General features: G+C 37.7%; 2 protein-coding genes and 4 non-coding genes across 6 annotated transcripts in view; all 6 read left to right on the forward strand.

Annotated features, from left to right (window-relative positions):
* Window positions 1–9,630, forward strand: part of LOC128369270 (insulin receptor-like) — a 54,324-nt gene extending 44,694 nt beyond the window's left edge. Inside the window, exons 11-21 of the mRNA XM_053330275.1 lie at window positions 380–666; window positions 2,000–2,139; window positions 2,790–2,949; window positions 3,364–3,463; window positions 3,579–3,646; window positions 4,479–4,708; window positions 4,821–4,931; window positions 5,840–5,999; window positions 6,733–6,862; window positions 7,425–7,559; window positions 8,035–9,630. Of these exons, the coding sequence (XP_053186250.1) occupies window positions 380–666; window positions 2,000–2,139; window positions 2,790–2,949; window positions 3,364–3,463; window positions 3,579–3,646; window positions 4,479–4,708; window positions 4,821–4,931; window positions 5,840–5,999; window positions 6,733–6,862; window positions 7,425–7,559; window positions 8,035–8,392 (1,879 nt within the window). The 3' untranslated portion in view covers window positions 8,393–9,630. The remainder of the gene's footprint in view (window positions 1–379; window positions 667–1,999; window positions 2,140–2,789; window positions 2,950–3,363; window positions 3,464–3,578; window positions 3,647–4,478; window positions 4,709–4,820; window positions 4,932–5,839; window positions 6,000–6,732; window positions 6,863–7,424; window positions 7,560–8,034) is intronic.
* Window positions 9,631–18,663: 9,033 nt separating this feature from the next.
* Window positions 18,664–23,308, forward strand: LOC128369275 (40S ribosomal protein S8). The gene is made up of 6 exons (XM_053330281.1): window positions 18,664–18,699; window positions 20,119–20,225; window positions 20,497–20,596; window positions 20,835–21,010; window positions 21,440–21,569; window positions 23,152–23,308. Exons 1-6 carry the CDS (start codon window positions 18,696–18,698, stop codon window positions 23,259–23,261), a joined length of 627 nt encoding a protein of 208 aa, XP_053186256.1. The 5' UTR covers window positions 18,664–18,695; the 3' UTR covers window positions 23,262–23,308.
* LOC128370198 (small nucleolar RNA SNORD46) lies at window positions 20,274–20,382 on the forward strand. The gene has a single exon (XR_008322310.1). It is a non-coding gene; the product is annotated as a small nucleolar RNA SNORD46 (small nucleolar RNA).
* Window positions 20,661–20,728, forward strand: LOC128370197 (small nucleolar RNA SNORD38). The gene has a single exon (XR_008322309.1). It is a non-coding gene; the product is annotated as a small nucleolar RNA SNORD38 (small nucleolar RNA).
* On the forward strand, window positions 21,229–21,297 carry LOC128370195 (small nucleolar RNA SNORD38). Its single transcript, XR_008322307.1, has one exon. It is a non-coding gene; the product is annotated as a small nucleolar RNA SNORD38 (small nucleolar RNA).
* Window positions 22,781–22,849, forward strand: LOC128370196 (small nucleolar RNA SNORD38). Its single transcript, XR_008322308.1, has one exon. It is a non-coding gene; the product is annotated as a small nucleolar RNA SNORD38 (small nucleolar RNA).
* Window positions 23,309–25,139: the final 1,831 nt, after the last annotated feature.

Below are 25,139 nucleotides of genomic sequence, written 5' to 3' on the forward strand. Positions count from 1 at the left end.
AAAACAAATTAAAGCTCTCATGCTCCATCTTGTGTTTAGTATTCTAATCATGTTCATCACTATCATTCAAGAACAGAATCAGAAGTCAAATATAAGTCAAAAATACTTTTAAGTGCACTGGTAGCACTAGGGATGCAATTAAAACTTTCTTTCACCCTATTCCCCTGTCAGTTACGCTGACAGACAAACAAAAACAGAATAGATTTGTAAATACATCCCAGCACATTTAGATTTTACAGTAAAAAAAAGTATTAGTTGTATAGCACTGTACTCCAAATACTGCAGAAATCCCCTCTAAGTCATTATTTTAAATATATTTTGAGTTTTCCTTCTCTCCTGTAAATTGTCATTGACTTTAAACTTTCTGTCCCTTGTACAGACGCTCAAGACAGCGACGCTCTGTGATGGGCATCGCCAACCGAACCCACCCTTTCCTCACCACGGCCCCCAGCCCGCCCGGGGGCACACACGTCCCGGACGGTGAGGACGAGGAGACTTTTGAAAGCACCAAGACTGTTGTCACCGTGCACGCCAAGGAGTCCACTGTTGTCTCCAATCTGCGCCACTTCACCAGCTACCAGATCGAGATCCACGCCTGCAACCACCCGACCGACCCGTCGCGATGCAGCATGGCGGCGTATGTCAGCGCCCGTACAATGCCTGAAGGTAAGGAGGCACTAACAGGTATTTTACTGTGGGTCAGCGTAATGAAATCACATTATCATCAAGATTAGGTAAGACTTTATTGATCTACGGAGGGGGAATTCACATGTTACAGCAGCACAACAAATATATAAAGAGCTTTTTTAAAAAATAATAAACACAGCAAAACAATAAAATAAAATAAATGCCATCAGAACAATATAAGAAAACTGTAAACTGGCTGTAGAAATCTGAAAGATGTCTAAAGTGTTTATTGCTGAGGCGGTGTGCACTTTATCCTCAAATCTACTGTTAAAGACCCCATGAAATGGACACTCAAGCTTCCTGGAAAACAGCCATCTCTTGGAAAACAGCATGAGTGGCGCGACCTCATGCTGCACCAGTTGGCACATTAAAAAAATCCAACTAATAAAGTCATCACCCATGCTTAAGCAATCCCAGAGTTCTGCCCATCGTATCGAATTAAACCTTCTGTCCATTACTGTTCATTAACTTATGTTTGAACTTGATTAAAGGTTTAAACTTAAATGAATCTGTCACCATCATCGTCACTGTTGTGTGCTATACCGTTAAAACATCTTAGACTTTTAATAATGATGTTTTTTGAGACATCCCTGTAAAGATAGACAGGGCGCCTTGGAAGACAGAGAGGTATTACATCCATGACCAGAATCAAATCACATGGCATCTTGTTACTCCAAACAAACATGAAGGGTACATTCAAAGGATATAGCTTGTGATTTTCAACCTATATCTTCATTTCCAGAGCCAAAACAATACCAAATTTAACAATGCCCATAATAAACAATAAGTCTCCATCCGTTGTTGTCCAAAAACTATAAAACAAGTCAGTGAACCACAGTGCTGCACTGGGTCATGTGGTTGATTGCCATGAAGGAGGTGGTTACCGTAGTTTATTTAGAAAAGATCCAAAGACTAATGACAGTCATAATATTTTCATTCTCTGGAGAATAGTTCTCTGTGAAGCAGATGCCACTGTGCATGCACAAGAACATGTTTCTGTTTACAGTGCTTCAACTTTGGAGCCATTTCTCAACAAACTACTGTAACCATTGGCTTCAGGGTGAAGGAACAAGTAACCCAGTGCAGCAGTGTGGCTCATCAATGTGTTTTTAATATCTTTTGGACCACAGTGGCACAGAGGGATACAATAAGCTTCAGATACACACACGATACTCATAAGTAGGATGAGTCCATTGTTTGTTTTGCTTTGCACATGAGATTTGTTGACAACAAGAAAAAATATGGAAAATCGCCAGTCTTACCCTTTTAATAGAGTAAGATTTGCCAAACTTTGTGACCTTGTTCTCCTCAGATAAAGCTGATGACATCGTGGGTCCAATCAAATACGAGGTGTCAGAGATGGCGGTGCAAATCACATGGCAGGAGCCCGCGTCTCCCAATGGCATGATCATCTTATACGAGGTCAACTACAAAAGACTGGGAGACAGTGAGGTGAAGAAACACACACACACACACACACACACACTGCTGTCTGAACACACATTTGTCATGCCTTTATTACTTTCATGTATGCTGTGATTTGAGTCATTGGGTCACTGAGTTCACGGGTTCACTGTTAGTTCACCACAACATATGAACACGTATACTTTTTACTCAGAAAGCCCTTTTAATAATCACTTTCTCATTAAAGACGATAGCTCCGACTAGTCATAAAACATAGTTTCTAATTAAATTTATACATCTAAAACTGGCCATGCAAGCACAGACAAATAAGAGAGGCAATACTTATTACTAAGCCCATTTTTGAAATCTGGCTTTGTGGTCTCTCTAATGTCATTTAGTTGATAACCTTAATGGAGAAGTAATTTCAACGTCGGACTATGTTTTAGTTGCTATGGAGACACATCTACAAAACATTTGGCTGTTGCTGAGGACTATTATTTGCTTGTGGAAAACACTAAGAAAAAAAATAAAAATAAGGCAGATGTTTCCACACTGGAAACATAAAAAACATAAAACAGAGATGAAAAAGTATCCTGTAGGATGACTCAACAAGCCAAATTTAAAGCCGGAAATAATGAGGCTGTTGTTTGTTGTTCACGATGTTCCTCGCTCCTTAACCTCGGTGTTGTTCTCCACAGGAGCTGCACCACTGTGTATCCAGGAACATTTACAGAATAACCCGTGGCTGCAAGCTGAGAGTGATGCATTCTGGGAACTACACGGTGAGGATCCGGGCCACCTCGCTGGCTGGGAACGGATCCTGGACCGAGCCCACGTACTTCTACATCCAGGACGCAAGTAAGTCTCCATCTGTCATGAAGGCAGAGCCAGAGCAAGACTTAGTTCGATGGGAAAATAATTTAATCATTTTATATCAAGAAAAAGTTCTTAAACAGTTATGTTGATTTTGAGTCCTGCCATTTAATATTATAAGTTTATATCTTATCAATAAAGTGATTTCCCTTTCCAAAAATCTTTAAATCAAATGTTATTCTGTGTAAAAAAGCAGAATATTAAACCTTGCAGCGTCCTCACTTGTTCCTCTTAGCCATTATCAACAAGATGAAGAACTCCCATCGACTGTACTTGAAGCATATTATGTTCACAGAGCAGCACTTTGCTCCTTGCTGCAGTTTCATTTGTGGGTTTAATAAGAGCTTGTTTTCCTTCGCTTTAACCTGACTCTTGACTCGCTGTGTGCGTGTTCAACAGGAGATCCCCTCAACATCGTGAAGATCGTGATTGGACCGGTCATTTGCTTTGTCCTGCTGCTGTTCGTGGCCGTGGCCGGATTCGTCATGTTCAAGAAGAAGTACGACCATTTTTCACATTCTGTCAAAAACGTCTTATTAGATGTTTTATTTTCTATTTTGTCAGTGTTATTATTAAATGCTTATTAAATAAAACTCTTTTTCTCTTATTTTCAGTCAAACTCAAGGGCCCAGTGGTCCCATCTACGCCTCCTCAAACCCAGAGTATCTCAGTGCCAATGATGGTAAGCAGTGTGTTTTAGACATTTATCAATAATAAAGAAGCAGATTGGGGTTTTTTGTTCACCTTGGTCTAAATAATTAATTTGAAATTAAAACACTTTTGTATTCCCATGGCTATTATATATAATTAGTTTGCATCCTGAATTTAGTTAGAACAAAGGTTAATATTTCAGTATTGAAGCCTTTGTTATTGCAGCCTGTGTATAGATTTTAAATACATAGTTTTCTTCAGAAATATTTTATGGTATTTCGGTATTGATTATTATTTTATTAGATGTTTATCTCTAAAACCAGGTAAATTAGATACATAATTCCTTGCTATTGTTTTTAATCTGCTTTAGACTTCTTTACATGGACAAGAAATTTGATTTTTGATCATTTCTCACAATATCAAACTGCACAAGATCTGCACAGTAGTTGCTTGAACAGCATTAAGAACAGCCATTAACAAACCTATGCCCCTTACATTTTGTCAAGGGCGTGCCTTACCAGCAATGATGCCATTCAGCATGTTATTTGTGCAGTAAACATGATGATAAGCAGTTGACAAAGTAAGGGAAAATGACAAATAAAAGTAAGTCTTCAAACAACAAAAAGCATGTGCTTTTAGGCTGGAGCATCACATGTGTATTTTACATAAATTAACATTTAAATATGCAAGCCCTGGTTCAAAAACAGGTGTTGAAGAGGTGGGAAACCTGATAGCCGGACAAACCTGTTACTAAAGTTTGTTGTTTTAACCTGTTTTCCCCCTCTGACCTGGTTTCTTGTGTGCATGTAAACTCAGTCCTGATAAGCTTCATTTGTCACATGACCATGGAAATGTGCCCACAGTGTACGAGGAGGACGAGTGGGAGGTGGCCAGGGATAAAATCATTATTTTGAGGGAGCTGGGTCAAGGCTCCTTCGGCATGGTCTACGAAGGCATCTCCAAGGACATCATCAAGGGTGAGGGGGACACACGCGTGGCGGTGAAGACAGTCAACGAGTCGGCCAGCCTGAGGGAGCGAATAGAGTTCCTGAATGAGGCCTCGGTCATGAAGGCCTTCAGCTGTCACCATGTGGTAAGGAGACAAGACATCTTCTGGAAGAGAAATCCGCCCCTTGTGATCTTAGACTCAGAGTCATGCTTGCATATTATAATGACATGAAATCCCCCTCGTTCTTGTCTTCCAGGTGCGTCTGCTGGGTGTGGTGTCTAAGGGTCAGCCCACCCTGGTAGTGATGGAACTGATGACCCACGGAGACCTGAAGAGCTTCCTGCGGTCTCTCCGACCTGACGCTGAGGTAAACACACTCACTGGAACTGAATCTGAAGGGTTTGAATGTTGCTCATATTAGTTTGAGGTTAAATTGTTAACCCTCCTTTGGTAAATTTACAACAGTATATATGCAGATATATCTTCTAACATACACTTCTTTTCACTTTTGCATTTTATATACAGTAGATTAATGTCAGTATTGTAAAGTTTTTTTTTCTGATATGCTAGTTCTTTACAGCTTCTTTTCATCTCTTATTAGTTCAATCAAGGACATAAAACAGGACTAAAGAACAGTCAGAAGTTTACATCTTCTTTTTTTTTTGCACAAGTTTTACTCAACTTAAAATCCTGAGCTGGTTTCATTGACAAACTTAGTTTGTAAAAGTGGTTTGAAAAAAGTAAATGTCAATTTCAGTGACAGTTATGTAAATCTTCAGTTTGTTTGCAGAAGTTTAACTCTATCTGCTGTTATCTCAGCAGCAAGGTTTTTGTGTATTCTGGGCTTAATCATATCTACCAACAACATACAAGAATTTCAGTGTTATCACAGTATCTGAAACTATCATACATTTCAATTATGATTGCTTTATATTAGATTACAGTAGTTAAGTTTATTAACTACTCGAACAAGTTGATAATGCATTGCAGCATCACCTCCCAAGTGTGCAGATTGCAGTTAGATTTCAGTGTGAAGGTGGAGGATGGCATTGAGTTATTTGATGGTGACAGACAGTAGCATCTTATTTGGAGCCGAACTGACTGAGAAAACTGTTCCTACTGAGCACTAATCAACTTTTGGTTTTAGTAAATGTGATTATTTTTCTTCATGATGTGGCATCTGAGAAATGATAAAAACAGATAAGGAGAAAAAAAAGAAGATGAATCTCTATGTCAGCAGATCACAAAAATGAAAATCTGTCTTATGTCCATCAGAACAACCCTGGACGCCCACCACCCACACTGAAGGAGATGATCCAAATGTCCGCTGAGATCGCAGACGGCATGGCTTACCTTAACGCCAAGAAGTTTGTCCACAGAGACTTGGCTGCCAGAAACTGCATGGTAGCTCACGATCTCACCGTCAAAATAGGAGGTATGTTTATATTTAGCATAACGAAAGAGTCTCTGATTTGGTGAAAGTAACATATCTGCCCCCTAGTGGTAATATATTTTAAAAAGACACTATCAGACAAGAAAGCGAGATGCTGCTTCACCTCTGTGACAGTAGATTGAGTTTGAAATTCATATTTCATGTAGGAGCTCATTTTAAGATAGAGGTCCATTAAATCTTGGTAATTGTGAGCTGCTATAATGAGTCTTTGCATTAATAACAGAAAAAGCTCGTAGGGCAAGCGTTCAATAAGCCACATAAAACTGAAGAAGTAAAATCTGGACTGTGTATTTCACTAGCTGTGCAGTATGCTGTATTTACTGCAGGTATCTGTTACTGCTCCTGTCCATCTACGCAGTTTAGACTTAGTAGTATCACACATATATTTATTCCAGATATTTAACAGTGTGTTTCATGAAGACCATAAATAACAGACACAAGAACTAAACTGGGCTAAACCTCAGTAAAAGCTTTCTAATCTAATGAGCTGTATATATTTAGCTTATCTTAAACACAGTACATGTTGATATGGAGCATTTCATGAAGTTAAATATAACAAAACAGCTGCAGTTGTAATGAAAAAGACTGATAAAAGTTAAAAGCTGATAAAAGTTAAAAGCAGATAAAAGAAGCCAGTGACACTGGAAAACTGAAAATCAATGTAATTTTTATTGGCATTAACTCATTTATAAATTAAATCACCTCCTCTTCGTAGACTTTGGCATGACCAGAGACATCTACGAGACCGACTACTACAGGAAAGGAGGGAAGGGCCTGCTGCCCGTCAGGTGGATGGCTCCTGAGTCTCTGAAGGACGGAGTCTTCACCGCACATTCAGACTGCTGGTGAGTAATACCTTGTGTTAATATAAGTAGGGTGTGGAGGGCGTGCCCATAGCACAGCACAGTGTTAGTGATAGTCACATTATCTAAAAAGTAAGAAAATAAACTTCAATGTTTGGAAATCAAATTTTTGGCAGGAGACTCATGAGTAGCAGTTTTCTTTCTAATAAAATCTTCTTTTCATGTTTTTTGTATCGTGTTGTATTTTCATTGTGTTCCTCTTGTTTTTAATACATTTATCAACCAACAACCGATCTTGCAGCAGCGTTTCCTGTTAGGTAACATTTTTATAGAGCATGTCCACAGAGCGACACAGGTCATAAAACAGACCAGAATAACAAACTGTAAACACATTACAAATATTAAAACATGAGACTCGAGCACACTTGTGTAGCTTAAGCTGCTCCCATCTGATCTTTTTCATCTGGCTCTGTTTACCAAGATCGCAGCCTCTGCCTCTGCCCTCGGTCTATGCTCACCACATCAAGTGTTTACAGACAGAATGACTCTGTCAGGTCCTCATTCACACTGTGTCATTGTTGTGTCTTTTCCACCCGTGTACCAGGTCATTTGGGGTCGTGCTGTGGGAGATCAGCACACTGGCCGAGCAGCCGTACCAGGGTCTGTCCAACGAACAGGTCCTCAAGTTTGTCATGGACGGAGGTTACTTGGACCGGCCGGACAACTGCGCAGACAGACTGTAAGTACAAGAGAAGAACCGTTCAAAAAGAATGAGAAAAATAAATTGGATGGTAATATCTACTGTTCTGCTGCTTGGGTCAAGTCATTTTATTCACGATAGCCCAAAACCACACACGTGCTTCAGAGTACTACAAGGTACTGCAAAAAAGAAAGAGACTTCATGAGATGTAACAGACATTAATTCAATAGATGTCTTGCATACAGTCTATAGAAGGAAGAGTAAAATTACAATAATGAGAAATAGAAAAAAACCTAGTTAAAAAAAAACGCAAAATTTGGCCGCTCAAACCATTTCTCAGGATTGTTGGGGCGTGATCAGATAACACTTGATTGACAGCTCCCTTTCAACTCAAGTACCATTTTATTTTCCATTCAGTCACTAAAACGTTTTGTTGCCATGGAATAAACCAAATCTATCAAATTGACCCTACTTGGTTAGAAATGATCTCACACTCTCTGCTATCCTCATCCAGACACAACCTGATGCAGATGTGTTGGCAGTACAACCCCAAGATGCGCCCCAGCTTCCAGGAGATCATCGAGATGATGCGCGAGGACCTGCATCCATCCTTCCAGGAGATGTCCTTCTTCTACAGCGAGGAGAACAAGCCGCCAGAGACGGAAGACTTTGACCTGGACATGGAGAACATGGAGAGCATCCCGCTGGACCCGTCGTCCTACTCGCAGAGGGAGCAGTGTTTGGACAGGGACGAGGCCTCCTCCATGGGCCTGAGGGGCAGTTACGAGGAGCACCACATCCCCTTCACACACATGAACGGGGGAAAGACCAATGGACGAATATTGGCCCTACCGCGGTCAAGTCCCTCCTAACATACTGTACACATCCCTCACACACACACACATTGATGCTATAGATTTAAATATATTTTTTTGTTTTTTTGTTGTCATTTTATATAGATCACACTTTTATCACTCTCTCTCCAGATGCCCCTCAATATCTCAGGACCTTATTTTTTTCTCTTCAGATGCCACAAACACACACTACAGTACGTCCACACACGGATGCCAGAAGACACTTTTTTTGTATTTAAGGATGAACGTCACGTGTCTCTCGTTCATGATTGTAGTTCATAAACTGTAAATATATATTGCCAAGTTTGTGCTAGACTGGGTGGAAAATAATGGATTCAACTGTGAAACAAACTCTCGACAAAACAAGAAGGCTGCTAAACCCACTTTTCCCCCCTCCTGAGTCCAGACTGTGTCCCTCTCCCCTCTAACTACCATAAAAGGGTTAACCCCCCTGGGTTGCTTAGTTTTTGGAAGAAGAAAAAAAAAAGTGCCCTTCTATTTTGTCTGTGGCCTACACCAGTTGTCATGGAACTGTGTCTGAATCTTTGTACGCTTCGCGGTAAACAGATGACGAACTGATAATGAAAGACTTTTGGGAACTCTCTTCTCTCTCTCTTTGTCGGATGGGCGAAGACGGTCCATCCTTGAACAAAACTCTTATCCACTGGAGAAGCTGGTTGAAGTGGCTTACCTCCTCACACTCTGCAGTATTCCAAAATGGCACACAGGATAAACACAGGATTTTTGGCCGGGTTATATTTTTTTAATTTATTTACATGGGTTTTTTTTCCTTCCTTTTTTTTTTTCTCTTTTTTTTTTTTTTTTTTTTTGAGTTTTCACATTTACAGCTGAAGGATATTTAAACTGTTTTCAAAAAAAAAATGGCGAACGAGTTCCTCAGATTGACCAATAGCTGCTTCTTTGGTATATTTTAGTGGGTATAGAAGATAAAATATATAAATATATATATATATAAATATATTATTGATGTTTTTGTACATAGCTAATATGTTGTCATTCTTGAGGTATTTCTGGTCATAGAAAATGTTTTTACATGTTAGTATCTTATGTTTATTTTTTCTAATCCAGAAAAATCATACTAATTAGCATTTTGGACTCATGATCAACCAACAGCACTTGGTCTTTTTTGCTATGCGATGCCCGCGAGGAGTGTTTGGCGTCTTCAGCTTAAGATGTCTGCCCATCATATCAAGATCAAATAAAATGTAAATAATGCAGCAAGGTGCATCCAAGAAGAGGCTCTGGCAGTGCTTCTGTTATTTCTTCACGTCATTTCTCATGCGTGTGTGTGTGTGTGTTATTTTCCAGACAGTGTTGAGTTTGTTTAGTGAATTTTAAGACTGTGTATAACAAGGGAAAACATGTGGGATAATCAGTGAGTAGAGGATGGCAGGAGGAGTATTCAACAGAACCATTGATGCAAAAATATATATTGCAACCAATTTTAGAGTTGTGACAGATATTTTAGATATATTTGACATTAGAGCTGTAACTAACAATTATTTTCACTATCGATTAATCTATTCTTTTCTGGATTGATTGATTAGTTGTCTGGTGAGAAAATGCTGATCACTGTTTCCCAAAACCCAAGATAACATCCTTGTCCTCCTGTCATAAAAGAACAAAGATATCAGAAAATATTCACATTTAAGAAGCTGAAGCTGTTATTTGTCTTCATAAATGATGCAAAACTAATAATCAATTATCAAAACAGTTGGTGATAAAGTGTTCTGTTGATCAGCTAATCGATTAATCATTGTGGCTCTGTTTTACATGCAGATATCCCAGGATTTTAAAAAAGGTGAACAGTTTATATTTCTGTGTGGACTCATGATTATTGTACATAAAGTGAACTATTGTCCACATACTAACAATACACTTAATTTACTAATGATATATAATTAGTGCAATTAGAATATATTGAATTACACTGTTTTGAGGCACAATGAAGTTACCCTTGAGTGAGCTAAGTACATCTTTGTGTACTAAGCCTTTAAATGTACTACTTGTACAGTGTATGTTTTTGCAGTGTAGTGAAGGAGAGTCCTCTAACACTTGAGGTTGTTTTGCTTATCAGTATATTTATTTCAAGTACACTTAAGTACTATGAGAGCAATAATAGACCTCAGAGTAGTTCAGTGAAACACAACTGCAATGTTTATTTTTCTTGTATTTTGCTTATATTTAGCACCAACAATAATGTGCTTCAAATATACTTCATATTTTTGTATATTTAATTTTTTATCTGGGATTTTACACATGATAATGATGGTAAATTCTGAATGAGCTACATCAGAGGTGCTATTATGAAAATGATGAAGAGCTGATTTAAGAAGTATAAGGGTTAAAACACACATGCAGACATTAATATCACTGTAATAAGTTTCTATCAGGCTGACAGTGGTTATTGGTCACACATCGGTTGGTTTCATTATAAAGGAATTAATGAGTGACATGTTTTGAATGCTGTGTGCGTTGTGAGAGATCATGTGAGATATGTTATGATGTTGGATAGCTGTCTTGTACTTCAGGCTCCAGTGTGTTACTGTAGGTGTGACTCAGTTACTGAAGATGAACACAATTTGATACAATGACTCCATCTGCTGGACAAAAGTGAGCTGTAGCGACGAGGGAGAAGAGAAAAAGAGCTCAAGTTCTGCACTTTTGACATCAGTCTTTCATGATTTTTTAATTTATTTCTATTTATTTTGCACAATAATAAGACCAAAAGCAAAAGATAAAGAGATAACAAAAGAAAGGTGCAAGTGTGTAATCATCCCTAAAACGATGTGCAACTCCACCATAATGTCTTAGTACTTCCTATATGACAAACTATATTAGCCTATTTAAACTCCACAAAAACTTGAGGAACTTGTAAGTGTTACATATATATTATTTAAAAGGACCAGTTCACAATTTTTCAAGTCTGTCTTGAAACATCAATCAGGTGTCTGAATGAAACAGGTTTTTCTTTTTTCTTGCCATAATTCATACTGGTATTTAGAAGATCCCTTCATAACAATGTAAGTGATATGGGTCAAAATCCACAGTCCTCTTTCTGTGCCTAAATGTATTTAAAAGTTTATCTGAAGCTGTTATGAAGCTTCAGTCGTCCAACTGAGTCAAATCAAGTAGATATCTTAGAAAGTGTCATTCTAATTAGTCAAAACTCCCTCTTTGTGTTACTATACTCCCACCACAACTCAACAGGGAAACACAAAGAGGGAATTTGATGCTAAAAAGACTTGCCCATGAATCTCTGTTAGTAATATAGGTGTAAAACTGACTGGCTAAACTGACCAGACTGACCAGGGGTGCTTCTTAATTGATGTTTCCTCGCTCCTCGCCTGAACTGGATTCTTCCTCAAAAACAAAGGTAGACCTCGGGAAGCTGTAGACTGTCTGTGGACAAGGATATCATCCCAGAGGAACATTTTACTGCTCAAAGCTTACTGCTCTACAGCTCGGGGGTGGGGGGCACAACTGAGATTCTCATTTCAACATTGTTTTAGTCTCTATTTGGTCTCGTATGTTTCTCCTAAAATTCACTACGAGCAATAGGTCGACAGGACAACTAGCAACAGGAGTCTTACTTGAGTCTTCCTTTATTTCTCCTTTGGAAACAAAAATGAGCAGTTATGGAGCCATAGATATCAAAGACACTTTTTAAAATGTTGAAAGAAGGGCTGTAGAAGACAATAACGTAATAATATACCAATTTCACTTTATGAGTGAATGAGTCTTCAAAATCAACCAATCACGATACAAAATATGTGATTGACAACTCTGCCGTCCAATGACATTTTCTAATGCCGACGCATGCGCACATCATCCAGGGTTCACAGGTCACATCCTTTTGCGCCACGTTTGTGCAGCTTGTGTGATGTGATGATGAGTGTCAGAAACAAGACTATTTTAAAGTAAAAGTCACCATGAGATAAAATATATATTTATATTTTATTTTGATATAAGATAACGCTGCGTTGAAATAGTATCTTTATTGCCCTCCAGCCACCAATAAATACTTTTGGTTTTCTTTTGACAATGTAAAATAAATAGACCTAATAGCCTACATGACAAAACTGTTTTAAAAGTTCGTTTTATTATGTGGTCTATGAAACGAAGTAAAGTAATAATATGAATGAATTAATAATGAATTAATTATATATATGGCTACATCAATCTATCAATCAAACTTCATAGCATTTTTCATACATGGTTTTTCATTCATGTGATTCACATATGCAGAACAAAAACAAACAAACAGCATTGGAACATATTAAAAACAGGAATTCTATCATAACTCCAGAGGTAAGATGAAAATTGAAAAATAAATACATAAACATAAATAAGTACATTAAAACAAAATAAAATAAATAGCTAATAAAACATTCAGAAAATATATTTTAAAGAAAGTATAAGTGAGTAAAACCAGAAATGTTAGGAGTAAAAGATTAAAAGTAAAGTAGGAAAACAGACATAAAATGTAGAAACAATACAATAGAATAATAAATAAAAGACAATAAATAAATACAGTTCAATTGAAAGCCAAATTAAGAAGGAAGGTCTAAGTATGTATCAACACTCTCTGCTGCCCTCAGGGCTTCAGGATGACTGTTCCAGATACGAGGACCTAATAAAAAGATGCCTCTCTCTGGGTTTTTGTCCAGACATTTGGAATAATTAAAAGACCACTAACAGAAGACCAGAGGGTTCTAGAGGGTTCATAGGATAAATGCAAATAGGAAGGATTAAGACCATTAAGAGCTTTATAACCCAATAAAAGAATCTTAAAATCAATTCTAAAACGAACAGGTAGCCAGTGCAGAGACTTGGTGTAATGTGTGCTCTCTTTCTGGTGAGAAAGCAGAGCATTACAGTGGTCTAGTCTGCAGTGCGGCTGGGTATTGTTAAGAACTTCATGATTCGATTTTGATTCGATTCGATATTGATTTAAATGCTTCGATATCAATTCAGTAATAAGTAGAAATACACAAATAATTAATTAGAGTAGCTGTTGATCATTTTTAAATAATGATTTATTTTCATGCCCGTATGAACAGCCATGGTATAACTCATAACATTTTTGAGCGATAAAACATCTGAAAATAAGGATAAGGATAAATGTACTGATCCCACAGTGGGGAAAATTCATTGCTACAGGAGCTCAAAAAATAATGATATAGAAAAAAACGAAAAAACAAATGTATACAACAATAAAATTAAGAACTAAATAAAAACAACCCTAAAATGCAATTATAACATATATATACACACATACACATACATACATACATACACACACATATACACACATATACATATATATACATACATATATATATACACGTACATACACACATACATACAACAATAAAAACGATAAACTAAATAAAAAGGAGCTTAAAGTGCAATTATAACATATATATACAACAATAAAATTTAAAAAACTAAATAAAGGACCCTAAAGTGCAACTATAGTGCAGCATTGTACAGTCTGACTGAAGTTGGAATGAATGACCTGCGGAAGCGCTCTTTCTTACACTTGGGGTGTATTAGTCTGTCACTGAAGGAGCTGCTCACAGTCGTTCCCCTCTGACACACATCCCACAATGGCAGTGTTATCAGAGAACTTCTGGAGGTGACAACTGTCCGTGGAGTAACAGAAGTCTGCTGTATACAGGGTGAAGAGGAAAGGTGAGAGTACTGTACCCTGAGGGGCCCCTGTGCTGCAGACCACCACATCAGACATGCAGTCCTGCAACCTCACATACTGGGGTCTGTCTGTGAGGTAGTCAAGGGTCCATGCAGCCATCTGGTCACTGACCCCCACTCCCTCCAGCTTCCTCCTGAGCAGTGTAGGTTGAATTGTATTGAAAGGAGAAATCAAAAAAAGTGATCCTCACAGTATTTCCAGTGTCCTCCAGGTGAGACAGGGATCTCTGCAGTAGGTAGATGGATATATTACAGCTTTTTATTTATTTCATTCTGCTTCCAAACACACTTAGCCTGTCAAAATAAATATAGACAAAAAGAATACCCAAAGATTAAAACTACTTCTGATGGGGGGGGGGTTACAGCAGAAAGAAAGACAGTATTAAGCGTAAGGGAATAATCAACTGAAACTTTTTGGATTTTTCCAAAACAAGGCAAAGGGTAAGACTTCATATTTGGAAACTTCAATATTGGTCCATACTTGAATCTGTTGACGGTTAGTCTCACATTTCTAAGTCTCAGTTTGTTAGATAGAGTTATTTTTAAAGATTTTCCTCCGGGGGAGCATGTCCCCGGACCCCCTACCATTGCTGTGTCACTGGGCTAAGCCCTGGATGTTTACAATGTCTGGCTACGCTCCTAATCGTGGCCCACCCTACTTCATTAAAGTCCACCCTTTGAAAAAATTCTTCCTTCGCCACTGGTTCGAATAAATGAACTAAACTAACATTAACTTGTTATTGTTATTTATTTAGTCTCTGCGGCCACACACAAACATTCACAAAAGATTTTTTTCACAAAGCTGTAGAAGTTGGCTCCACTTGAATGGAGCTTGCTATATGTCTGAGAAAGTTACCTCTTTTTTCAATGGATAAAAGGCTTGTCTTAATTTTAATGCCGAAGGCTTGGAGATCGCCACCAAATAACAGCCAAGCATTTAAAAAAGCAGTGTGTTGAAAAGCTGATCCACACCTTTGTCTCCTCCAGACTGGATTGCTGTAATACACCTCTCATTGGGATCTCTAGCAAGAGTCTCCAAACACCACAATATGTTCCGAACAGCGCTGCAAGGTCCTGATGAGAGTGTGAAAGTATGAACACATCACACCTATTCTGCATTCATTCCCTGTGTACACACTAGGATTGAATACAAGATCTCCCTCCTGACTCACCAGTGCCAATTATTATTACTATTATTATTATTATTAGTAGTAGTAGTAGTAGTAGTAGTAGTAGTAGTAGTATTACTATTATTATTATTATTACATGTTTGGAGATCTTTAACAGATGACATCACCACGAGGCCCATTCCATGCACATTCCGCACATTCTATGACATATCTCATGACATCACATTGATGTCACAGAGACACATCATAGCTTAGAATATTTATACAGAAGTGTTAATTCTCCACTCATTACTGAAAAGCAGTCACAATAGACAGAAACCAATCATTTTGTGTGATCTATAACCCCTTAGAGAATTTAGATTGCATCACTTATTCTTAACTTGAACAAACTCCCTCTGTTAGAAATGCCATTCTTTCCTCTCGGTTTCCTTGTTGGTTACTTAGTCACTAAGACAGTACGGTCTTTAGTGGTCCCAGATCCACCAGCACCCTCTCCTCCTAACAACCTAGAACCTGCCAGACTTGAACATGAGTCGTATTCACTTTTGCTGATACAAGAAATGGAGGCTAGTTCAACACACTGTCACCAGCCAGCCACAACACAGGCGGTCATTAAGACAGTGCAGCCTTTAGTGGACCCTCATCCACGAGCACCCTCTCCTCCTAAAACCCCAGAATCTGCCAGACTTGAACATGAGTCGGAGGTGCTTCTGTCGATACAAGAGATGGAGGCCAGTTTGACACACCTTCATCAACCATCCACAACACAGACTCTTCTCAGTGCTGCCATTGCCCCACCTGTACACTCCACAAGACTGCATAGGAGTGCCAGGAGGTTTATGATACCTGCGACACACCAGCCCCCAACTGGACCTATACACGTTTACGTTATGCATTTTGAACGGTTGGGAACATGGTTTAATAGAAACATAATGCAAAATCATTATGTTATAGGGGGAGCTACTGCTTTTGGACTTGTGGGTTTCCCCATTATCCGAGCAACAAATACTGGTAGTAGTGTTTTGATAGAAATAGCATTTTCCACCTTTTATCAGTTGACACATGCAGGACTTGTAGCTGCTGCTCCCACCGCTCACAGAACACTTCCAGTTGTGTATTCTAAGGTACGGAGAGGGATTGGCTCTGCTGCTTTCAGGGCACAAACAGCTCTATTCTACACCACAAGAGCCGGGACTGCAGCTATTATTTTTGTACACCTACATGTTGTTAGTGGCATTAGGTGGACATTTAACTTGAGCTGCATACTGATAATACGTTTTGTTCTTGTGTGCATGCTCTTTTTTGTATTTATTTGCCGTGCCATCTGCAGTGGACTCATTGTGCTGACTGCCAGGGCTGATGCTTCACTCGTAGCTGAGAACATAATCAGATATCACAATCTGGGCAGCACACAGTAAGATCCTGAGCACAGAAGACCACCGTTAAGTGAGCCCACCCAGGTCCCACAATTCACTGAGACTTTCACCTCAGACTTATATTGAAGTGCCAGGAAGGATAGCCTACCTAGAAAGTTAATTTGACTACAAGAAATAAAAAATAAGTAAAAATAATAATAATATAAATAAACTTTATTCATGTGGCACTTTTCTTAACAATATTACAAAGTGCTTTACAGAATAAAACCAAACAAGGCAGATAATAAATAAGGCAACAAGGACCACAGAGATAAAGACAGACAGACAGAAGTAATAGTACATAATGGTACATAAATAAAATAAAAATATAAAGTGGAAAAAGTATTTTAAAATTGTATGACTGTTCTTCTCTATCTACTTCCTTGACACATTTACTCCAGTTTCTGAAATTCCTCTCCTCTGTTTCTCAGTGATTCTTTCCATTTCTTTAATCTCTTTCATTGTTAGTTTCCAGGTGTTAATAGATGATGGTTTAACTTCCAGCCAAATTATTGTATACACATGTTTATCTCCTTTTCTTCTCTATTTCTAATGGGATGGTACCTCATACAGTATTGGACAGTTGTAACGGCTGCTTTAAATGGAAAATATTTGTGACTTTCTCCTAAATTTGCTATGCACATTTGATATGATTTCTGACTTTACAAAAAGACTCGTATTAATTTTCCAGGCCAATCAAATCATTTTAATAATGTAAAAATATTAATTAGCCAACAGAATTTCATTTGGGAAAACCAACTCTCAGCCTGACCTCTCTCATGTTAGCTTGGTGGCTGTTATATCCATCCTTGAATCCTGTACTCTATAGGTAATGAAAATTTAGCCAATAAAATTAAAATATAAAGCATTTAGAGTTATCTTCTGATCAGTCAAACTGTATATGTGTTTGAAATACTATAACATTTTCATCAGTATGTCTGATGATAAAGATATGTATGTTATTCAAAAAGAGCAACTCCATCATCAGTGAACAGCAGTCTGAATTATTCCTCCACCAATAATGGACAATGTTGGGCAGTAACTTGTTGCATGTACCAGCTTTATGTAATTTAATTACAAAATAAATGTAACTGCAATACGTTACAGTTACTGAGAAAAAATGTTTAATTAAAATTACAGTTACTTGATGATTACAAAGGAGGTTACATCTGAAGTCAGACTTTTATTTTTTAATATTTAAGATGCCACTGAATACATCTATTGCTGATTTTAATTCCTTGAAATCAATATATATATATATATGTATTTTTTTGTAGGCAAATCAGGATGTGGGCTTAAATGCTGTCACAGTACCAAGTAAACCCATGCCAGACTTTTGACTTTTTTCATAAAACATTTTATTTTATATTACAAAATCTACATGCACTAATGAATACATTTTCAAATGAGAGATAAATCTTGTGTTATATAAAAAAGATCTATCTTATAAACTAGTCAGTAATCATGAAAAACACCTGAACATACATTAGAAAATTAGAAACGTAATCACATGAAATAGGTTTTTATTCTTCTTCTTCTCATTATTATTATTATTAGTATTATCATCATCATCATTGGTTTATTGATTTATTGGTTTATTTGCACAATTGTAAAATAAAATTCAGAGAAAAATAGTAAAAAACAAACAAAAAACACACGTGCTGGTGAGGTAGAAACCCACTATAGGCATATCTAAAAACCTCACCTATATGAGATAAAACACAATAACAATGTAAAGAAAAATATCAAAATAACATAAATACCAATTACAATTATTACATACAAACATTGCACAATAAAATAAAGTAACATCACTTATTACATTTTAAATAGGGTAACTAGTAATCTGTAACCTATAACATTTACAAAATAACCCTGCCAACCCTCTTTATAATGTATAAAAATAATCATTTGGATTAAAAGCGAAATCTCGTCCGAAGAAAGTATCGTTCAGCTGCCGTCGTGTATTATCGCGAGAATACGCGGCTTCAAACCTCCCCATGAGCCTCTGCGGTTCCTCTTTCTAGCCGGCGCCTGAGAATGGGTACGTGTTTTCATGCTCGGGTCGGAGGAACAATCCGTGTCCATCTGATGTTTTTAAACAGGAATATTCCCATCATGGTTTGCTATGTTAAATCTAAACGTCCACTGAATAGATTAATCTGTAACTTTCATGTCTGTAGCCGGTTGATTTTATTTTAATCAAGTAAATTTCTCTGATGTGTGTCTGAAATGCTCCAAGATGGCTGCCCTTCGTTGGCCTTATAGTTAGCTGCTGGTACTCTAAATGTGCTCGGTAACGTAAACATTCAGGCGTTTGTGAGACTTACTGTTAAGTAGGAATATTTATGGTTGTGTGCTGAACATTTTAAGACAGTTTTGTGCTATTTAAGCTCTTGTATTAACAGTTGTAGGAGTGAGTGTTAGCATTAGCAATAGCCTGGCTGGTTCATGTCATGCTGCTAGTTGCACGGAAACACTTTTTTGTGGCGATTTGGGTGAACATAGCTTAATTTATGTGGACTTTTTGACTGTAAGCAAGGTAGTAAAACAGTTTGTTAGCTATTCTGAGTACTTGAATAATCGTAAGAAACCAATAAGGCTTAAAGTTGCTAGCATAGCCTTTCATCTTGTCACATGTTAACACGTTTTGGATGGGTAAGATGAGGATTACTGCACTCACTACTTGCTGCATTTATTGTTACTATTCAGACATTAAATCTTAAATAGCTTAAGTTCATGCTGGAGAGAAATGTGATTTTTCTGGTGTCAATATCAACCTGGCTGTAAAAACTTTAATTGTCAAAAAAACTTCTAATTTATTTGGAAATATTAGGTAATTTGACCACTGAAGAAATGTGACAAGTTTATTGGAACATATATCATTGATCTCGAACCTCAACTACATGCTGATTTTTGTAGCCAAGGATGAGGTTTTTAGCTACTGGATTCATCTTTTAACACTGTTCTAAAAGCTTGTATTATCAAATCTTCTCTGTCCTTGTTCAGGTATAAAGTTGTATTTGGGGTAGCTGAAGTTCATGCTGGCTTAGAAAAGGGTTTAAGTGTCTATAAAAACTGTTGTGATTGTAATATTGCCACATGGTCATTGTAGTTCAGCTCAGGGTTGAAAGCACACATTTATTCTTTACTCGGTTAAAGTGGACATTTAGGACCTGTGGTAAACTGCAGCTTTTGGTTTTATGATAGATTTTTAGATCTAAATTTGTTTACTTTGGGTACCTAAAAGGTCAAGCTCAGTGTAGTTGGCTGCATTAAGTCATGATGGGAACTCCTAATTGCTTGAGTGACATGATGAAGCTTTTTAAGCGGAATCCAAATTAATTATGCGGACAACCTACCTTGGAGAACTGATTGCTCAAGCCAAAATTTAAAAGTCACTTATGTATATTCTGTGAAGTGTCCATCAGTCTAATTTTGCTCGCTTTTTACATTTTTCCAGGTATCTCAAGGGACAACTGGCATAAACGCCGCAAGACTGGCGGTAAACGCAAGCCCTACCATAAGAAGAGAAAGTATGAGCTCGGGCGCCCACCTGCAAACACAAAGGTAAAAAATTATTAAGCACCTTCTGTAAAACTGGGTTGAATGTGAGGTGGCGTGGGTGATGAAAACATGACCTTAGGTAAGTCTGTTTTTGGGCCGTTTTGGTTCAAAGCTTTGGACTTATCAATGTTAGGACTTGTCATAGTTACTCTGACACGCTTTAATACTACTAAATACAACCAATGTTTGTTTCTTTGAGCCGTCAGTATACAGTTTACACATGAATCGGACACCTTGATTATCACAGCGCTAATATAAATGTCCTTTTCTGTAGATTGGACCTCGTCGTATCCACACGGTGAGGGTTCGCGGTGGCAACAAGAAGTACCGTGCTCTGAGACTTGATGTTGGTAACTTCTCTTGGGGCTCTGAGTGTAAGTTTCTCTGGAAAAACAACACTTTTCATTTCATTCACATTTGATTCCTGTGGTGCACATCTTTCAATGAGGATAACTTGTCCAGTTCTGCTACTGAATGAAAGTGGTGATAATGATGACTCTGAGAAAGACCTGTCGCCTGCACTCACATTTTGAAAGAATGCATTACATTAATGTGGTTTTAGTTGTTTTTATTTAATTCTTTTACCAATTGGGCTTGCATTTGTGTACACAGGCTGCACACGCAAGACCAGGATCATTGATGTGGTCTACAACGCCTCCAACAACGAGCTGGTCAGAACCAAGACCTTGGTGAAGAACTGCATCGTGCTCGTTGACAGCCTTCCCTACAGGCAGTGGTATGAGGCTCACTACGCTACCCCTCTGGGACGCAAGAAGGGAGCTAAACTGGTATGCTATAAATGTTTCATCTAACATCTGTCATAAGATATTGTGATGCTGTAATGATGACTTTCAGGTTTAAAAGGCTAAAATTTAAAGCAAAGCGATATGGGGGTAAAAACAGGACCATGTGCACCTAATTCGCATTTTGGTTTGAGGGCACAAGATGGTGAAATTAGGGAATACTTTATTTTTTAGTATAGTTGTGTCTGATTTTGGTGTACGTCTTTCCATGAAGATAACTTTGTCCAGTTCTGCTACTGAATGAAAGTGGTGATAATGATGACTCTGAGAAAGACATGCTGCCCACACTGACTTGCATTTCAGTGTTTAAATACATAAGAATAAAATAATAAAGCTACACTTAACCACCCCTGTATTAGCTCTAAACTGTATGTGTTGGATGTCTAATGAGCTTTGTTCTCTCTCCTGCTGTAGACTCCTGAGGAGGAAGAGGTTCTGAATAAAAAGAGATCAAAGAGGACCCAGAAGAAGTACGATGAGCGTAAAAAGACAGCTAAGATCAGCACCCTCCTGGAGGAGCAGTTCCAACAGGGAAAACTGCTTGGTGAGTCTCAACAATGTGCAGTGTTCTATGGTCATAGTTCTGCGTTATAGCAAAGTTCACAATAAGTTTAATCACTAACGGCATCTCTTTGGAAAGACCTTACCACTGCTTTAATAACTTATTTTCTAATTGATTTCATTGCTTCAGGTAAAAGAAACACAAGCAAAAGTTAAATGCATGCGTCTCCTGTCTGTATGAGAATAACAGAATGAAGGAAGGCAGAGTGCTCCGCTATTACGTTATATATTCAGCAGTGGAGAGCTGAATTGGCTACAGGGTTGTTGAGGTGAAACCTACTCAACAGTTATTTTCTTCAGATCATTCAATTTAAGTAGAGTAGCAGAGTCAGGCGAGAGGCTGCACTGCCCTCATAGATGAGTTCAGTTTTCTCTGTTCAGTGAACACCACATGCCTGGGCATTGATGAGAGGAATTGATAAACTCAAAGACAAAAGATTATGACAGTTCTCAATATCCATCCTTAGTTATCAATGTAACATCCATTTGGATTTGAAGATGACACAATTAGAATTTGGTGGTCAAGGGTCACTTTGATCTCACAAAACATGTATTTGACCATATATCCCAAAGGTCTGCTGTATTATGACAAAATATTCTGAAGAGTTAGGAACAGTACAGTAGATTTTGTGCATATTTGACCATAGTGAATTAGTGACACTGATCTTGGGTCTCCACCTTGAAACTGGGTGTGTCTGTGGAACATCCATATTTTGTCATTTGTAGCTTCTTTGCAGCAACATCCATATCTGAAAGAATCACTATTGTTCAAACATGTGACAACACACACTAATACATCTCCATTAAATTCCTTAAGTCTTCACTATAAATATGATGGCTCTAAAAAGGCAAAGATGTAAACTTATCTTTACTAACTTACAAAGTGTTCACATCGAGTCTTAAAGGCCCAAAATTCAGACTGAAGGAACTTTCCTTTTTCCACTATGAAAACAAATATTCAAGAGTGCCAATATTTAAAGATACAGGTTTTGAGTTATAATTGAGGTTGAGTTTTAGTGTAGTAGATTATAAAAATTTGGTACATGAAGTTTAAAGTAAGTCTTTGGGGAAAAGGCACATTTTGGTCTGATAAGAACAGTTAAATTAGCTTTTCTTGGCAAAATGAGGCAAGATGATAAAATAAGGGAATTTTGTGGAAGTTATTTTTTTGCATTGTCTGATTTGGTGCATGTCTTTCCATGAAGATAACTTTGTCCAGTTCTGCTACTGAATGAAAGTGGTGATAATGAAGACTCTGAGAAAGACATGCTGCCCATAATGACTTACATTTCAGTGTTAAATACTTAAACAAGAAAGAAAAGCGAGAAATAACCTCCCCTTTGATTGGCTCTAAACTGAAGTGTGAACTCTTCAAACAAGTGTTTCATATCGAATGAGTGTTGTTGCACATTATCCTTTGTCCACTACTTGAGACGATGTTTGACAAATTTAACTGAAGTTGACACGATGCTACCTGAGATTATTAGACTGCACACTGTTTGCATTTTGAGACAGTTTTATCTACCTTATTCTAATCATGTCTGTCTCTCTCCCTCATCCTGCAGCTTGCATCGCCTCCAGACCCGGCCAGTGCGGCAGGGCAGACGGCTACATCCTGGAAGGCAAGGAGCTCGAGTTCTACCTGAGGAAGATCAAGGCCAAGAAAGGCAAATAGATGTACAGCTGTTTGATACGTCAATAAACTCCAAATGTCCCACAAAAGTCTGCCGTTACCTCTTTCTTATTGTATTGCCATCATGAAAGTTCACACAAATAAACATTTTCCTGTCAGGTTACCTGTGTTGGTAGTATTACAACAGAGCAGCACCATAATATTGCATTGTTTTCTTTCCTCACATCATAAGAAATATCAGCTTAATGTAGTCTAAAGGTTGGGTTGAATTTTTTTTTTACTGGATTTACAGTATGTATCATGAAAATCTTCCTGTAAATGTATGATTTTAGTTGTTTTAGACAGTTTTAAATATTGTTTTGTCACAAAGAGTAGTCGCTCTCTGTCCCAGTTAGTGCAGATGAGTCTGAATGACTTTACTGGTCAGCAGAATAGTTTCAGTCATGGTGTAAATTTATACTATTGATAAAATGCATCAGCATAAGATGTAGTGGTTGAAGTAGAGTTAAATTTAGCTTTTTTGTGGTCTCATCCACAATGCAAGATCTCTTATAAGCTGACCAAATGTCAATGTTCAATTTTAATGCCTTTTCTAAAACAGTTGAGCTCATATGAACACTAACTGAGAAACCTAGCTTTAATACGGTCTACTATTAATACTGGCTGTTTCAATGTTAGTGATGTGGCCAAAATCCAGTGTTTCCAGTCATCTTGTGCACAAATCTCTTTTACAGATTAGAACGTTTATCTGAGGTTTCAGCAATTGTGAAGTTTTCACATTTACAGTTTGTTTTAGCATCAAATTCCCTCTGGGTTTTTCTGTTGGGCTACAGTTGAAGAATAGTAACAAAAGGTGGGGCATTGGCACTAAAAAGACTTGAGAGATCTCTGCTGGGTTTGGAAATTTACATTTTTATTTTTTCCACCACTTCTGTTTACACAATTACATGTAATAAAAAGCAAGAGTGGTTTATTTCTTGAAGGTGGACTATCAATTAGTAAATTATTTTGGCATTTTGTGCACAATCCTGAGGATGACCACATTTAATTAATCAGTTACGCACATAAAACAGTTCTATCATTCACAGGACTTGGCAATACTGATGTTCAGTTTAATAACTACTTTATTAATAGCTTTAAAAGGAATGTATTCCTTTTGTCTTGATTGTCTAAAACTCTCCATAGACAGCAGGAAACCATCTCATCAGCAGACATCTCGTAGCTGTCAACATCTTGATGTGTCTTAATTCATCACAGTGATCCATCATTACAGTTTAGGAGACGATCAATCAATCTTTACTCATATAGCGTCAAATTGCAACAAAAGGCATCTCAAGGCACTGTTCACATAGAGCAGGTCTAGACTGTACCCGACCCAACATTCACCCATGAGCAGCACCTGGTGACAGTGGCAAGCAAAAACTCCCCTTTAACGGGAAGAAACCTCAGGCTGAACCGGGCTCTAGGTGGGCGGCCATCTGGTTGGGGACAAAGAGGAGGGAGAAACTATAAATAAAGAGGAGAGAGTGGCACAGTGACAAAAAATCAACATTGTTAATAATGGCAACTGCAATCATGGGCTCTCAGTAATAATAATGCACAAATTATGGTGCATATTAGTGAATCAGAATCAACAGTATTGAACAAGAGTGTTTAAATTAAAGGAAGTTATCTCAATACTCAAGAATGTGTATAGAACTTCAACTTCAGCTTTATTTATTTAACACTTAAAACACAACATCATGGATCCAAAGTGCTTCACACAGACACAAAAAAGAATAATGATAGAAAAATGACTACAACAACTTCAATAACAACAGTACATGGTCATATAGAGCATAGAGCACATGATGAGAACTGCACAAACCTACTGAGACTTCATGTATTTGTTTTTGTTTGGAGTATGAAGTATGGTTTTAG

Source organism: Scomber japonicus, chromosome 12 (genome assembly GCF_027409825.1).
Source record: "Scomber japonicus isolate fScoJap1 chromosome 12, fScoJap1.pri, whole genome shotgun sequence".
NCBI lineage: Eukaryota > Metazoa > Chordata > Actinopteri > Scombriformes > Scombridae > Scomber > Scomber japonicus.

Coding starts and splice junctions, on each gene's coding strand:
- LOC128369275 (XM_053330281.1), top strand. Junction 21,011..21,439: donor GCAAGAAGGGAGCTAAACTG/GTATGCTATAAA, acceptor CTCCTGCTGTAG/ACTCCTGAGGAGGAAGAGGT. Junction 21,570..23,151: donor CCAACAGGGAAAACTGCTTG/GTGAGTCTCAAC, acceptor CTCATCCTGCAG/CTTGCATCGCCTCCAGACCC.